The 17,858-nt window shown below is 42.1% G+C and overlaps 1 protein-coding gene across 1 annotated transcript in view; it reads left to right on the top strand.

Annotated features, from left to right (window-relative positions):
• Positions 1-652: 652 nt before the first annotated feature.
• Positions 653-17,858, top strand: part of wnt10a (wingless-type MMTV integration site family, member 10a) — a gene marked incomplete at both ends in the record, with an annotated part of 50,256 nt that continues 33,050 nt past the window's right edge. The window contains 2 exons of the mRNA XM_080752517.1: positions 653-714; positions 3,608-3,873. Coding sequence (XP_080608643.1) covers positions 653-714; positions 3,608-3,873 — 328 coding nt within the window. The remainder of the gene's footprint in view (positions 715-3,607; positions 3,874-17,858) is intronic.

Below are 17,858 nucleotides of genomic sequence, written 5' to 3' on the forward strand. Positions count from 1 at the left end.
TTATTTAAGCTCCCTTCCTTCCTTATCCAAGGATCTCTATCCCACTTTAACAAGGCACTTGACCTTCTCCGCCACTCTCCTGTATTCCCTGAGTGACGTAGAAAAAAAGTGGGCTGGCAGAGTGCTAAGTGCAGTAGTTTAGAACGCTATCAGTGCTTGCTGAAACATCACTAGTCAACCAGACTTCAGATAGCGCGCCGATGTTAGGTTACACTACTCGTCTCCCTCGTCTCGGATGTTATTCCAATGCAAATGTCTTGGTGGAGATACAGGGATGTGTACGGATGTGCGAGAGAGAGAAACACCACCTAGGACTGCTGCAATTTATCCATCGTCCAACTTGCACCGTCCGCTGCCCCATTCACTAAAGTTGAGAGGTTCACAGCGCGGCGCCGCTGAAAACTTTCTTGAATGACTTGCGCTGCGTTAGGATCACATCTGGATCTGAGGTAGCAGCCGCTCCAGTCCATACATGAGCCAAGCGGAGCTGTCAAATCCAGCGCAACTTAAACGGACATGACCCCTCTCTGCTTTTCTTTTTTCTTTTCTCGACAACTCTTGAAAAGGCGTTTTGAAGAAGGAATATTCTACTTATTTTGAGTCTTTTTTTTTTAAATCATTATTGTTTCGCAAAACCACAAATCATCACACAATGGAGCGCTCATTCCACAGACTGACTTGCGTCTTGATAGTAGTCTGTCTTTTGGATAAAAGGTGAGTTGACAGTCAGTAGCAGATTAAAATCATGACTTTGATTAAACTTTAGAAAAGTTCCAATTGGTTGTTTTAGTGTTGTAGCTACTATACAATGTTCAGAACACAATTCATCTTAAGTTATATAGCCTATAGCCTACTTAAAAATCAATTTACTTTTTTATATTGTATTACTTCTGGTTATTAAGTTACTGTGATAATTAGCCTACACTATCATTTATTAATGTCATAATTATATAATAAGCTACCCCAAGCAATTGAAATATTATTGTCTATAATTGATGGAAATACCAGTTTAATTATGGACATGCCCTCCACTTCGACTTAGAACCAACTTTTTTCAGACAGCCAATCTGCAGCCAGAACCTCTGGTCTTTGATCTACCAACACAGGCTGGCTGCTGTGTATACATGTTTAAACACAGAACAAAAGATGCATATAATTTGTCACTTTTTACAGTACATTTCATATGATCCACAATTAATTTGTCTCACATGCCCCCTAATGCCCAAATCACTGGTTCTCAAAGTGGGGTGCAGGGAACCTCAGGGGTTCTTTGGGGGCTTCCAAATTGACCTTTACATGTCTCTGAGAGTATTATACAAATGGACCCAAATGGGCCGCAAGGGCATCTTTGAATTACAAAAAAGAAAAAATAAAAAAAATAAAAAAAATTGATAACCACTGGCCTAAATTACCGGTATGCTTCTCATACAACCATGACGCTCACTGACAGTATATGAACTCATAAGCGTGCGTGCGTGCGCGCGTGCGCGTGCGTGTGCGTGTCAGTCATAGTACTAGATAGATGGACAGAGATGAAACAGGTCTTTCCTCAAAACAGAAAGCACAACAGGTAGGAACAGAGCCCTGAGAGGAACTACAAAGGAGAGTGGAGTCTGTTCAAAGTTTAACCACTTGAGCCCTATAGCACCCCTGCTCTGGGGGCAACATTTGGGCCAAAAATAGCAGATTGGCCATTTTCGATGAAGAGATTTGGTGTAGAGGGGAGGGGGGAAAAAAGAGTTCCTATCCAACTCAGGTCAGTTTGACTAAGAATAGAGGATTTAAGTGCATGTTAATGCCAACCATAAAGTGAAACATAATAAGATGTTATGTCAGAGTGGCTTATATTTTGATCTACCACTTGGAGATAATTGATCCGTAGCTACTGATATAAACCCTAGTGATCAGAGTTTCAAAAATAGCACACATTTTATTAGTGATTCTCAAATATTAAAATTAAATTAGTAAAGCTTTCAGACCGGCAACAGGTTGTCAATGTCAACGCGCACACGCGTGCGTGCGTGCATGTGTGTGTGTGTGTGTGTGTGTGTGTTTGGACATGTTCCTGGATGCACGTGTGAGATTGTGTGTGTTCAGTCCTGCACACAGTGTTTTACTCATAATAATGAAAAGAAAGCCTGCGTGTCTTTCAGCAGTTGACTTCATCGGCGTAGCCTGTGTTGTTGTTATTGTTTCTCTGTGTAACAGAACAGTGCCTACTGTTGTTGACACAATTGATTGATCTGCAACAGAACATGCACCAGTCGATTGCAGTGCATAGACATACTGTAGGCTTCAATTAGGTGAAAAGCCCTTAGAATTATCAGTAGGCAATTTGTCTGTGGGGAAGGTAATTTATATACTGTAGGCACGTAAAAATTGCTATTTTGTCAGACTTTTCCCCCTTATATCTGCTGTTGTGACAAGGATGAATTTAATTAATACAGTAACTGGCATCTACAAGTGAGATATCCTCAAAAAGAAAACTGGAGTGGTCCATACTGTATAATCTCAGTCTCGGTTTAGTGGACAGATTTCTCTGATAGCTGGAGCTTGAAGAACTGAAATGTTTCATCAGGGGACAGAACCTGGAGAAGATCCATTAAAACGTTTACACAATACTGGCTCCTTGTCTGAGAACAATGCTTTTTCTCGGTTTATTCAACAGAGTAGAGGTTCATATAGGTTATGTCCTCTTCTGGACAGATCTTTAGCGCCTTAAAACCTGTGACCCCAAATGACTCTTTGTACTGTCATAAACCCCTCAAGGTCAGTCTTCCATTCATTGTCAATACCGATTTTGCTCCCAGAAGATATTACAGAGGAGATGAGAGTCTGGCTCTCTATTTATTTATTTTTTCTCACTTTTGGCAAATTTTGCAACACATCGTATACTAAAACATTGTCAATTATTTCCTTTTGCTCTACCATCCGGTGTTTGTAGTGGTATTGCAGCAGCAGTACAACAATTATAAGGGAACATAACATGAATTACTCTGTTTGAAACTAAGCTCCCTTAACCTCTGGATGGGACACTGGGACAGACACACATAAACAAAACCATAAAACCTTTGAGTTCAGACTTTGAGTGGAGAACCCTCTCCAACACTGAACCGCCTTGACTGGTCAGAGACAATCGCTGCACTGCAAAATTTGGAGTGTTATTCAACTCTTTTGTGGACATAACTGTGGTCCATTTACAATCTCAACAGTCAAAATAGTGAAGAAAAAAAAACGCCTCATCTGCCAGTAGACTTGGGTGAGGTGCTAGAGTCAAAATGAAGACAGTTGAACAATTAAAGGGAGCCTCCGTACACTCGAAACTGCAAAATCTTTTTTTTTTTTTTTTTACTTTTTTTTATATAGCCTACAGATAGCAAGCTTTCGGTTGTAGACCTTCTTCAGGCATAAAGCAATCGGTAAATATGAGAGTATAAAGGTTCAGGGTGTCATCACTTGATTGGTGAATGAATGTGTCATACCTGCACAATCTCAACAGTAAAATTAACAACCCGGACGTGTCAGTGTGACTGTGTGTGACACCAGTGAAAAGTGATATCAAGTCTCTCTGTACACACGGATTCTCTTGTCTTTTGCTCCAATGCAGGGCAAACTCCAATGAGATATTGGGCTTGAAAATCCCCAACATTGAACCCATCCTGAATGCCAACACGGTGTGCCTGACACTGCCCGGCCTCACACGGCGCCAGCTAGAGGTATGCATGCGGAACCCAGATGTGACGGCATCGGCCATCCAGGGCATCCAGATCGCCATCCACGAGTGCCAGCACCAGTTCAGGGGGCATCGCTGGAACTGCTCCAGCCTGGAGACCAGGAACAAAATACCGTACGACAGCGTAGTTTTTAAAAGAGGTCAGTTTGATGGTTTCTGCGCACCATGCAGAGGAAACACCACAGTCGTTCCCCCTTTCCCTTTAACATCAAAGGTCTGCAGCAGTTATGTGGTTTCGATTTTGTGACGTCTGTTCTGAAGTGCTTGAAAAAAATAATCATTTGGTGATGCATAATGATGAGTGAAAGATGGTCATTGATTTAAATACACAGCAAGGCATCTGCCATCTTCAAAGGAGGCTGGTGTATTTAGCAAGCTACACAAATGATTATGGACGCATACTGTGTAAACAGACAAGAAACTCTAATGTATCTAAAACTCTCTAAAACAAACATTAAGATTTAGCTATAGTCTGGCACGACCTCTGGCCCAGCGGTCTGGGCATCAAGGCTCTAAAGTAGCCTGTGCATCTCGGGTTTGAGTCCCGTTCCCGACAATCTTTACTGTATGTCTCTCCCTGTTTCCTGTACATCTACACTGTACAACTATTAACTACAACTATCAATTTAGTTCTACACTGTACAACTAAAAGGCAGATATTGCCATTCTATACAATGTCAATTACAGCAGCTAAAAAGATACAAAAAAGATGGGAGATATGTCATTTTGAGTTCTCCTTTGCACTATACAATAAAGTATAGTCAGGTAATACAATGCCTTAAAAGTGTATTGTTTCACACACAAAGCTCTTCTTACTTTTAACAAGATACCCTGAAAGTAGACAGGTTAACAAGAGGGCAGTGGTCAGAAAGATGGATACCCCATAGAAGCCCAGTAATAAAATACACCCATCCTTCAAATCTAGGAGAGTGATAATCAAAAGACCCCCTGACAATAACGTCGCTTCCCAAATGCTTGTATCTCCAGTGACAGACAGCAGGCCACTCTTGTATGGCATTTTCTAAACTACCAGCTTACTCAATAGCCTGTACAATAGATCAGCTAACTTCAAAAGCAGTTAGTCACCTTTGGATTACTAAACCTAGTACAGATCAGTTTCCCATGAGGCTTTGTAGTGTTCAGGGCTTCTCGCGTCAGCCACAATGGATGAAAGGGGATCTTTACTGCTCTGAAGCTTTCGGTCCGACTCATCTGGGGTTATTTGCTGTGAAAGACATCTGTTCCTATAGCTGCCCAAGCACCTGGATAGATGCACAGGTACAATATGCTTGATACTCTTGAGTCTGGGCTTTCAGTTGGCTTTCAGACAGTTTAACCACATGAACCCTAGCGTCCCTATTCTGGGAATGTCATGTATAGGCAAACATTTTGAAGAATAGGCGAACAGTCTCTGAAAATGGCTAATCTACAAGCTCACAACATGTTGTGTTGCGACACGTTGAAAGCTTGTAGATCGGTGAAGATATTTGCTGTGGAGGGAAAAATGGGGGGGGGGGGGACTAAGGATTTATCCCTCTGGGACCCCGATCAATGAAGTATCGGTTTAAGTGGTTAATCAATCAATTAAGACAGTGTGCATCTATCAAAACCCAAATGCTCTGGCATTTATAGGATTGTCATATCCAATGAATGTGTAAATGTGGCTCAATGTCTGAGGCAAACATTAGATTATATTTAACTTTAATTTGATTACCGTATGGCCTGCCAACAAGATGGCCTTCTGGTGACGTAATGCAACACTACTAAAACATGCACGCTATGTGCCAGGACTGTCAATCTGCTCCGAACGCAAAGGTTGCACAACATTGAGTTCTATGTTTTTTCCGAACGAAAGACGAATGCCCTCAACCTCTGAATTTGTGTTCACAATGGGGCTGTGCATCTTTGAAGGCAGTCGCACAGCCTTGGAATTCCCCCTAGCAAGGATAATTGACTGTTTAAATCCACCAGACCTTGATTTCAGGGGTGCCTTCACCAGAAACATTCCCCAAACCCACCCTATGCCAGGGAGAATTCATTTTTATGGGCCCTCCTGATTCAAAATGGCAAAATTGCTCAATTTCACCCTGTGACCACGGCAAGAACCTTTAGCCTTGTTGTGACCTTCGTTGTCTGTGGTTAAGCTTAATACTAATACTGTCACTCTGTCCTACACACCTCTGGTGTGACTTTCACTCCTCACTGACTCATTTGAGACGCTGTTTGTCATTATTAGCCGCGGCAGTAGCTGCTTGTCTGGCATCCGTGTTTAGCCCCGGGTGCAGAAACTCCAAACCATTGATATAAACAACGTCTTTAAATTGGATGATTCACCTATTACATGTTGACGCATTATGCGCCACAGTAGTACTGAAATAGATGCAGATTTATGAGCTGCAACCGCTGTTGCGTGCAACTGGCTCAGGTAGGCCAGTTGCACGCAGGCTGGCTTATTCAGCCAGGACACTTAAGACAGAAGTGGATTAAGTGAAGTCTCACAGATTAATGCAACTTTTCTTTGTAGATCGCTGTAGGCCTAATCTATGTACCAGCCAGTATGTACGGTTTGTAATCATTCAATTATGTGTGTTTGGTCAATGCCATTGCAACATAAAAACTTTGAAGGCAGACAGAGAAAATAACAATGTTATTTTAGGTTGTATGGCTCACCCCCCGCCTATTCAATTCATGCCTCTCCTTTGGATATCCCTCTCTGGTCATTCATTTTTATGGGCAGTGGGAATATGCTTCTGGTCAGAGTTATTATACATAATTAAATACATGCATTTCATTTTGGGAAAGGTAGACTGTCTGTATGATATTTATGTTTGATAATATCACAATTAGTTCACTCTGACTCAGACATAACCATATAGAGATCCCACTGTAGCTACACCCAAGTATGGCATGTGTCATATACTGACTGTGACACCAGACCCAAACATACTGTGTCATCATCTTGACATCAGACTCAAAACAAATCATATAAGGATCCATATAAGGAGCTCCACGTCTACCATGACCATAATATGGAGTTCCTGGCTTACCATTATGTCCCAATATGGAGTGCATGAAGTTGCTCACGGTAACCTCTTGAGTAACCGTGACGTTCTAACGTGGTCAAGCCTAGATGATGTGACATCCCACCGCCAAGCGTCAAATGCACATGGAGACAAATGCACATAAAAGCCCCATCGGGCATTTATTGTAAGATTACATGGAGATCAACATGCACTGATGACATACACAACAGCATTAACCAAATGCACATATATGGAGATTTTCAGACACATAATGGGTGGACATTTATCGGTTGGATCGGTGGTGTGGCGTAGGTGTGAAGGCCGCATTTTTTTTAAATCGCTAATCTACAACCTATGTTGTGAGCGTGTAGATCCATTATATTCACTAAGTGCAAACATTATGGGATTTAAAATAATTGGCCCGCCCCTCACTATTACTCATTATAAGTCATTATAATAATTATCATAAGTCATATTTGTCTACTGTAGTTTCTATTAGCTAGTTTAATTCCCATCGATGATGTCATCTGTAGGCAGGTTTTCCAAACTGTCCATAAATCGGCCAATGAGATGCAGAGTGTGTAGAAATACTGTACGTAGTGCCATTTTGTAAGGATTATATGAAGATACTGTAAGTGCTCCTGTAACCAGGGAGTTCCCGTCCCCTGGAACCAGCGGTGTAAAGCAGGGGTCTTCAACGCTTTGAGGCCAAGGACCCCTTAGCTGAGACTGAAATGAAGCAGGGACCCCCACTACATACTGTATAACATTGTGTTAAAGATTAAACCTTTTCATAGATGTCATAGATAGCTTCATAGACTTGTGACAGCTCTACGTGTGACAGCTCTATAATATCATCAGAGTCTGTTGGATTCGTGTTGATGTGTGTTTTCAGACATTTAACCACTTAAACGCTCGATACTTTGTAAACTTGACCTTTCACTCTGTACTTGGTTTGCTCTTTTTTCCCTTCTACACCAAACCTCTTTGCCGAAAAAAGCAGATTGACAAGCTCACAACGCCTCGCTCTTTGTCGATCTGCTATTTCCGGCTAATGTTCTCCTCAGAATACAGATGCTAGGGTTTCAATTGGTTAATGTAAAAACGAAGTTCCTATCACACAAAGATGTGGTGGCCCCCCTGTATTAACCCCCTGTTGAAGACCCCTGGTGTAAAGTGTAAAGTACAATTTTGAGGTATTTTACTTTACTTCAATATTTCCAATTTTCTATACTTTTACTTGTACTCTACTACATCTCAGAGGCAAATATTGTACTTTTACTTCGCTACAATTATTTGAAAACGTTATTACTAGTTACTGTGTAGAGTCTGATTAGCCTATTATTACAAAACAAGCTTTAACAACTTCGATCCTATATACATGTCGTCCATTTGACAAATCACACACTCCACTTCCAGGTTTGTCAGGGCTTCTAATTTTACTACAGCAGAATAACTTCTGGATCATCCCCGGCTGTATCACTTATCTCCCCTCTGATGAGTTATGATGATGAATGCAACGGTTCTGTGTTCATCCCTGCAGTGGTGGAAGAAGTACTCTTTACTGTAATAATAGTCTAAATATGCGTAATAACTAAAGTTTTCAAATAGTTGTAGTGGAGTAAAAAGTACAATATTTGCCTCTGCTGAGGTGTAGTAGATTTAAGTTATAAACCAGTAAGACTCCCTAATCGGGAGATAAGGTCAGCAGTGTCCAAATATGTGTTTGAAAACAATCGGCCTGATGGTGGCGCTAAATGGGAGAGATCCATGTCTTTTCAGGCTGCGACCCCCAAAATAATCATATTTTAACTGGGGACCCCCCACACCCTAACGAGCACTAAGAATGAGGCATTACATTTTGTATAACACGGTTCTATTGTTGCGAGGCATTGTGAGCATGTAGATCGACTATTTTCACAATTTCTGCCTCTAATATTTGGCAATTTGGCCAGTGCTTAATTTGTCCTTTTAGAGGTATTAAAAAGTCCTTAAATTGTCACTTTAGAAATGTGCAGATACCCACACTTAAACGTTATGTTGGTTTGTTTACTGTTGAGTGAGAGAACAATGTTGCACATTAAAGTAATCATCTGGGGACCCCCCTAAATAATTTGGGGACCCCCTCCCCGACCCACAGGTTGAGACCCACTGCAGTACATGAGTTAATGTACTTAATACTTAATTTCCACCACTGCATCATCCCTGTTTAGCCCGGATTGAGAACTAGGCTAAAAAGGCAGTCAGACAGGATGTGGAGAGACAGGTGGGAGAAAACTCTCTCTCTCTCTCTCTCTCTCTCTCTCTCTCTCTCTCTCTCTCTCTCTCTCTCTCTCTCTCTCTCACCCTTTCCTTAATTCTCTTTGCCGGTGCTGCTCGTTCGCTCTCCCTTGCTAGGCTATACTCCGAGAGCTTTTTACCCCCCTTTGCCAGTGCGAGTGCTTGTGAATTTGCTCTCAGCACTTTCCCAACTCTTGGCGGCAAAAAGCATAAACCAGTTTAGTTGGTTTCTGTAACACAAAGTGACAGTTTCCTTTTAATCTTTCATTTCATTTTGCCACTTCCTCTGCCATCAGTTCAGCGGGGCGTGCCGCGGCCAGTAAATTATTTGTTAGATTGATTTGTTCCAGGTCTCCCGGCTGGCCTGCCTGCGCTGCAGTGCCGGGCACACAGCGGGGCAAGAGCTGAAACAGCCTTTCCATGTCTGTGGCTCTGGGCTGCACCTAAGTGCCATCCCTCCCTCTCCCCCCGTGTTGCCAATACACACGCACACACGCGCTCATGCTCCCTCACTCACTCACACACACACACACACACACACACACACACACACACACACACACACACACACACACACACGACACTCGCACATACTGTATACCTCCCCTATGGAACTATGGGAAGAATGAGGGAGAGAGGGAAGTGTGTTGGGAGTGTGTGGAGTGTGGAAGTGGGAGATGAGAGAGACAGAGTGTGTGTGTGTGTGTGTGTGTGTGTGTGTGTGTGTGTGTGTGTGTGTGTGTGTGTGTGTGTGTGTGTGTGTGTGTGTGTGTGTGTGCACGCGCGCGCGCGCGTGAGTGTCTTTAACAATGTATTTGTTTGCTTGCATGTTATGTCAAATTAATATCAAATGTATCATTTGTTTTGACAGTCAGTGTTTTGTTACTAGTTTGCCTTCCTACACCCTGGACAATGGGATGGATATATTCTGCAGTCCCAGCAAGTAATCTAATCCTAAAAAGAAAGAATGAAAATAAATCTTGATTAAACACTTTACAATCTTCACAGTATACATACACTGACATGATGTAGGGCAAGACTATCATAAAATATGCTGGTGACCAGATAGGGCCAATCCATTGTGGTTTAGAATGAAATGTATATTTTCCCCTCTCTTAGTTTGTTTTTGACAGCATTAGTTGTTCGTCACGGATCAGTTTGGTTCGGTTCTGTGTGCTTCTGCATTTTGTTGAATTCATCAAGGAACAAAAGCAAGCCTTTAGTTCAGGAACTCTTGCCTCGTTCCTCCTTACGGTTGCAGAATACTTCTTGAGGGAAAGGAAGTTCTGCTTTTTGGCAGTTCTTGTACCACCAAGAAACACCAGTGTGAACATTGCTCCATACCAGGAGGAGGCTAGGAGTTACAAACCTCTATTATGTTCTGGGTTCTGGGTTCGATTCCACTCATCCCAGGCACCGTCAACTCAGCGTATGAGTAGCACATCCCAGAAAGTGCAATACCTACAGTACCAAGATATTTGGTTAAGTACTGGGAACTGATGGCACTCTAGGTGTTGCGCTCCACCAGCAATTCATCTCCGAGGGGTCTAGTGCATTGAAAAGGGTATAGATAAGTAAAAAGACCTCTACTTTACATATCAAAGAGAAATGGGAAACAGGATTTGGGGTGCAGATTGCCGAAAAGGACTGGTACAATATTTGTAAGACGCAATGCACGGCCACAAGCTCTAGAGTGTGGAGAGAGTTTTCCTGGAAGAACGCTATTACTGTAGATACTTTAACTCCAAAGATCAGATGAAAAGTCGCAGCAGAGAAACAACCATGCTGGAGACTGTGCTGGCCACGAACATATATTTTGGAACTGTCCAAAAATGTACAAATATTGGGATGAAGTGTGGTCAGTATTTAAATAGATATTGAAATATGAAATACCAAAGACAAGTGTGGTATTATATTCAGGAATCTTGACGCAGGAAAACACACATGGAGACGACAATTTGTCTGGTCAAGGTGCTACTGGCAGCCAGCAAAAAAGCAATAGCAAGATTGTGGTGCAGAAGTGACTCCCCAACTTGTGAGCAAGTGGTTGTGCATTGTGGAGGAAATGTATGTAATGGAGAGATTTACACATAGACTCAGGATAGAGGAAGAGTTGTGAACTAAGGTGTAGGCTGGGGTGGTGGAGGCATGTTTGCCCGCAGCAGCTGTGGCAGCAATGGAAAAGCAGAGATCTAGTAAGAGGAAGCCGTATTCAAATGTACCGCCTTTTGAGGCAGCGGCGTCAGTTCAGCAAAAGCTAGGGTATGGCAAAGAATCAAAGATGGGAGTCCTTATGGAAAAGAGGCATTATATTTTGTATAACACGGTTCAATTGTGAAAATAGCTGATCTACATGCTCACAACGCTTCACGCTGCGAGGCGTTGTAAGCATGTAGATCAGCTAAAACAAGTTTTGTCAGTTTTATACACAGGTTTCTACGGTTTCTTGGGTTGGATATGGCAGCTTGGAACGGTTGTTCAAGTGCAGCTAAACTTAGCATGTTAGTAAACATGCCACAATTAACAATAATGCATTGCACCTGTGCAGCTGACGTGCGGAACCTGGGAAAATACCATTTTGTCAAGATGGGGAGAATACAAGTGTGGAGAATATAATTATAATACCTTGTTAAAGTGACCATTTTGTTAAGTTTTGCATTTGTAGTTATTCTACTGTAGTTTAACAACATAATAACCAGCGCAGATAGACAAAGATGGATTTATATTTAAAAGTAACTTTTATTTTCCCCCCTGGACCCAGGGTATGGCAGCTGCATACCCCTGCCATACCTAATTGACGCCCCTGTTTTGAGGGAATGAGGTGTGATTGGTTTGTAGGAAAGCGTGGCTTTCAATCAGCAGACTGACAACTGATTCAAGCTAAGCTTTTGCGACTTTTGTGCCCTGCATGAACTAACACTATGCTTCATTTACAGTACTTACTTACCTACTTATAGTTCATCTCTGATGACTCACAAACACATCACACTTTGCATTGTGTCCGGCGCCACAAATGACGAAAACAATTAAAAAATAAAATAAGTAGAAGCATATTCCCACCAAGTCCGGTATGTTATTGTGGCCTGGAGCTGGCGCTATAATAGGGCAGTGTTAAAAGGGTGCCATATCTTCTTCGGCCTTTCACGGCGATTGGACGCTGCATGCAGGATTTGAGACATTTTGGTCCACAAATGAGTTTTGCTAAAGTTGACCTGCTGTGGCGCTATAAGAGGCCAATGTGAAAAAGGGTGTCATTTATTCCTTGATCCAGTGGGAATGTGCTGGCAAAATATCACGGAAATCGCAAGCTGCGTTCATGATTTGAGGCATTTTGTTCAAAACAGACCAATCCTGCCAATATTAGCCAATTAGTATGGAATTAGAAATATTGGACAGATCTGTCTTGATCACATGAGCTGGTAACAGACGGACGGACGGACGGAAACATGGACGGACGGACAGGACGTGCAAAACATAGTCCCCCCATGCCTTCGGCCTGGTGGAGACAAAAAAATAAAGTTAAAGCGCAATGTCAACATACTGTATATAGTGGGTGGGGTCTAATGTGCATCACTCAAAGCGGAACCACATTGAGTATAAAACAGTTACATCTAGTCATCCACAGAGAACTTGTTCGGTTTTCGGTTTTTAGCTGATCTACATGCTCACAACGCTTCACGCTGCGAGGCGTTGTAAGCATGTAGATCAGCTAAAACAAGTTTTGTCAGTTTTATACACAGGTTTCTACGGTTTCTTGGGTTGGATATGGCAGCTTGGAACGGTTGTTCAAGTGCAGCTAAACTTAGCATGTTAGTAAACATGCCACAATTAACAATAATGCATTGCACCTGTGCAGCTGACGTGCGGAACCTGGGAAAATACCATTTTGTCAAGATGGGGAGAATACAAGTGTGGAGAATATAATTATAATACCTTGTTAAAGTGACCATTTTGTTAAGTTTTGCATTTGTAGTTATTCTACTGTAGTTTAACAACATAATAACCAGCGCAGATAGACAAAGATGGATTTATATTTAAAAGTAACTTTTATTTTCCCCCCTGGACCCAGGGTATGGCAGCTGCATACCCCTGCCATACCTAATTGACGCCCCTGTTTTGAGGGAATGAGGTGTGATTGGTTTGTAGGAAAGCGTGGCTTTCAATCAGCAGACTGACAACTGATTCAAGCTAAGCTTTTGCGACTTTTGTGCCCTGCATGAACTAACACTATGCTTCATTTACAGTACTTACTTACCTACTTATAGTTCATCTCTGATGACTCACAAACACATCACACTTTGCATTGTGTCCGGCGCCACAAATGACGAAAACAATTAAAAAATAAAATAAGTAGAAGCATATTCCCACCAAGTCCGGTATGTTATTGTGGCCTGGAGCTGGCGCTATAATAGGGCAGTGTTAAAAGGGTGCCATATCTTCTTCGGCCTTTCACGGCGATTGGACGCTGCATGCAGGATTTGAGACATTTTGGTCCACAAATGAGTTTTGCTAAAGTTGACCTGCTGTGGCGCTATAAGAGGCCAATGTGAAAAAGGGTGTCATTTATTCCTTGATCCAGTGGGAATGTGCTGGCAAAATATCACGGAAATCGCAAGCTGCGTTCATGATTTGAGGCATTTTGTTCAAAACAGACCAATCCTGCCAATATTAGCCAATTAGTATGGAATTAGAAATATTGGACAGATCTGTCTTGATCACATGAGCTGGTAACAGACGGACGGACGGACGGAAACATGGACGGACGGACAGGACGTGCAAAACATAGTCCCCCCATGCCTTCGGCCTGGTGGAGACAAAAAAATAAAGTTAAAGCGCAATGTCAACATACTGTATATAGTGGGTGGGGTCTAATGTGCATCACTCAAAGCGGAACCACATTGAGTATAAAACAGTTACATCTAGTCATCCACAGAGAACTTGTTCGGTTTTCGGCAAGCTGAAAAAAGCTCAACATTCATTTGAAGTATGCTGCCAGCTTTAGTGACAGTGGTGATACTGGCAGCTGCAAGAGCACATGCCATGAGAGTGAGTTGCAGCAACAATTTTCTGCTTCATCCAACTTTTCTTTGTAATCAAAGTTTACAAAAGTGAAGCAAGCCAATAACATGTCTGTCATGTCATGCCGTGGGCTATTCTTAAAATAAAATAAATAGAAAATATATAAAGTTTTTATTAAGATATAAACAAGGAAATAACATCAGGCTTCGCTAAAAAGAGAAATAGAAGTTAATGGCATTTTATTTGACTCCCAACGAGCAGCCTGAATAATTTCCCCTGCAAGCAGTGGGCTATAAAATCTTAAGTGGTTTCTTTTCATGTGTTCTTTACAAGTTTCCATTATAATCCTCACTATTTTCAACACCAGTAAGTGATTGCCAGTAGGGCTTGCCTTTATAGAACCTGAGGGTTCCATGCTTACACGCAGTAAGCTGAGCCCCAACAGCAAACACCCAGGGAAATTCTAAAGGGTACAAGTGTAAGTGCTGCTGCACTTCATCCTGCAATATTTAGGGATTACACGGAAGATATGAAGGAGGTTTACGTTCAGAGGACTAGATTGAAGTGGACTGGACAAGGGAAAGCGTGCGTATGTCCGTGAAGAGAGAGGAGGCACAGCCCCAGGAGGAAGTTGGCGGAGAGAGACAGTTAAATTAAAGATAGTTCCTAGAGTTGTTCTCATTACTTGGTGCCTCTGCGGCAAGGGTGGGCGATATGGTGATAAATATCGCTGAGACGATACAATGTCTCCACGATATGCCTTTTCAGAGATATCGTATATATAGTGAGGGATCCTTATAAAAACGTCCTGTTGAATTGTTAATACAGAGATGCATTGCAAAATCCATTTAAACCTGCATTTTGGTCTAAATCAGTAGTTCTCAAACTTTAAAATGTCAAGGTCTCCCTTACGGGTCCATTTGGTTTCATTTGTACACTGTCAGAGTTACATACTTAGAAGGGTAAATTTTAGATCTCCCAAAAGGAACCCGGAGAGTCCCTAGAGCCTACTTTGAGGACCATTGGTCTAAATGGTCAGTTACTCCTTTTTATTTTAGTTTGTGTTACCTTGTAGTTGGTTGTACTGTTAACTTGAAAAATAACCATAAAAATCAACATGAAAAAGAATCGTGATAAGATTGTGTATCGTGATACAGCTTGGAAAGATATTGTGATATTGTATTTTTCCATATCGCCCACCCCTACTCTGCGGTATCAGATACAGTGTCAGATAGAAATGTCTCCGAAACCCTTACTTTTCAGGAAATAAAAAAATAAACCTGTGTTCCAAAGGATCCAATGAGTTATTATTTAGTCACAAGCTCTTGTTAATACTTTGCATTTGTATACTGTACTTCCACTATCAAATTCTTTTCCAAAATAGCAAAAATAGCAGGTATACAAGTTCACAATGTGTCATAATGCAATGCGCTGTGAGCTTGTAAACCGCTATATTTGCTCGGCAATCTTGTACTACGAAGTAGGGCATTAATTTATTTATAATGTTGAATTATGGAGATACAAGCTTTTCTGCCCAACAGTGGTGGCTGTGTTAGACATACTGGAGAACGAACAGGGATCAAATGACAAATGATACAGGCTCATTACATGCACCTTAACTTAACGCACTTAACTATTGCCTTTAGAAGCAGCGGTTTTTCAAAGGATATAAAGGTGGTGGGTTGGAGGAGGGTGAGCCTGCACGTAATTATCCTCTTCATCTTACACATGTATATTGCATGTTATTCGCTCCTAAAAACCTCCATTATATATAATGGCATGATGAGGAAAGAGAAAAGGGTCAGCCCCAGAGCGGATTACATGACAGATCAAATGCTATAGCCATCTGATGCAAGTTAGCAAACCGGCCTATGACTCGGCCAGTCAGTCAGTCAGTCAGTCAGTCAGTCAGTCAGTCAGTCAGTCAGTGGTGCTGAAGCTAGTCAGCCTGCAGTAGCTATAGGCATGTTAATGGTTTACAGGTTGGATAAAAGAGCTGAGGAAATGGTTGAGGCTTTAAGGCAGGGATGAGGTACAGCACAGAGGGAGACAGAGAGAGAGGATGATAGGACTGGAAAACGTTAGGGAGGGAGAATAATGGACATGGTCAAACCGTCATGCATCCCCAAATACTGAGTGTTCAATTTAACTATTTAAGTTGTCTCGCTGTATAAAATCTGTTTTTATGATCAACAAGTGTTTGTCTTAACTCTAAATTGATTTAGCTCAGACGTTTGTGGTGTTGTGGGGTAATACAACAAGCTTTGTTCCAATGGCATCTTGCATCCATCGTACAATCTCATGTACATTCTTGTAGCCGTTGAAATATGAAGTTAGATTATGCCTTCATCCACTTATCCCTTAATGTACTTGTAGCCGTCAAAAAACTATATGGCACTGGTTCTCAACATGGGGTCCGGGGGACGCCAGGGGTCCTTAGGGCGGTTCCAGGGGGTCCCCAGCTAAATTATGGATGGTTAGGAAACAATGTACCCCAATGATTCTATAAGTGCAAATGGAACCAAATGAACCTGTACAAGTCCATTTGTACACTCTCACACTTCTGAAGATTGTGGGGCACAGAGAAAAAATATCTGTATCAATCTGGGGGTCCTTGAAATGAAAGAGGCTGATATGAGAATAACTGCCTGCTCTATGTGTGTGCACGGCTGCTGCAACACTTCTTCTTTGCTGCCTTGTTTTCTCAAGAGGAATTGTCTGCGTGCGTGCGTGCGTGCGTGCGTGCGTGCATGCGTGCGTGTGCATGTGCAGTGTGTTTGTGTGTTTGTGTGTGTGTGTGTGTGTGTGTGGGGGGGAGGGAGCAGTTGTTCTTGGCCTGTACATACACGATTACATAAATACTTTACAATCACTGCAGCAGCAAGACAAGTGGGCCAGTCTGATATATAGGCAGGACAGACAGGAGGTGACCCAGCCCTGTTTCTTTATTAGCAGTGTGTCAGTGTGTCCTCTCTTAGGGGAGGGGGTTGGTGGGGGTCTGCTCACTTTCAGCTGGCCCACCGGGACACGCTATGCAAGTGTTTGGAACACTTTAAACGCTATTGTCCCAGATGTTACTCTTGTTTTTATAAGACATGTGGCCTGTGCTTTATGCGCGCTCACGTGCGTGTGTGTGTGCGTGTGTGTGTGCATGCGTGTACATTGTGCATGTTCTCTTAAGCCTGATTTATACTTAATTGCACGCTGGTGTCGCTCACCAACAATAGCCGATCTGCAAGCGCACAACAGCTCTGCAATGCAGGCTGTGCAGCGCCTTCTGAGTTTATAGATCATGCAATCTTTGTGCAGGACGCTGTACGCAAGTATAAATCAAGGGGAACTTTATCAAACTGCATTTAAGGCTGTTCAACAGCGCACATACATGGTAAAAAGTGTCCTTTCAACTCTAAATGTAAACATTTTTTATGGTGGTTAAATAAAAAGTTATTTGTATTTTATATGTACAGCGTAACATTAAATCATGTAAGTTAAATGTCCTCAAATATCTAAACTTTTATAAAATGTTCTTCTTTCAACTTGGCCGTCAAAACAGGACTTTCCAACACATCGTACCCAAAAATCTGGCACGGGTCGGGCTCTAATCATTATTTGTAAAGCAACAGTGGAGCTTTACAGTAAAAGAGAGAGGATTTGTAGTATGAACCCTGGGGGCACATTAGGACTCTTTATTGAGCCAGCAGTATACATATAGCCTACTTGATTATAAATTTCATTTAAAATCAACTGACGTCTGCTCAGATCGTCACGATCAGCGCTGCAGGACCTGTTAGTGCTTAAAGGAG

This window comes from Nannobrachium achirus, assembly GCF_963921795.1.
Source record: "Nannobrachium achirus genome assembly, chromosome: 22".
NCBI lineage: Eukaryota > Metazoa > Chordata > Actinopteri > Myctophiformes > Myctophidae > Nannobrachium > Nannobrachium achirus.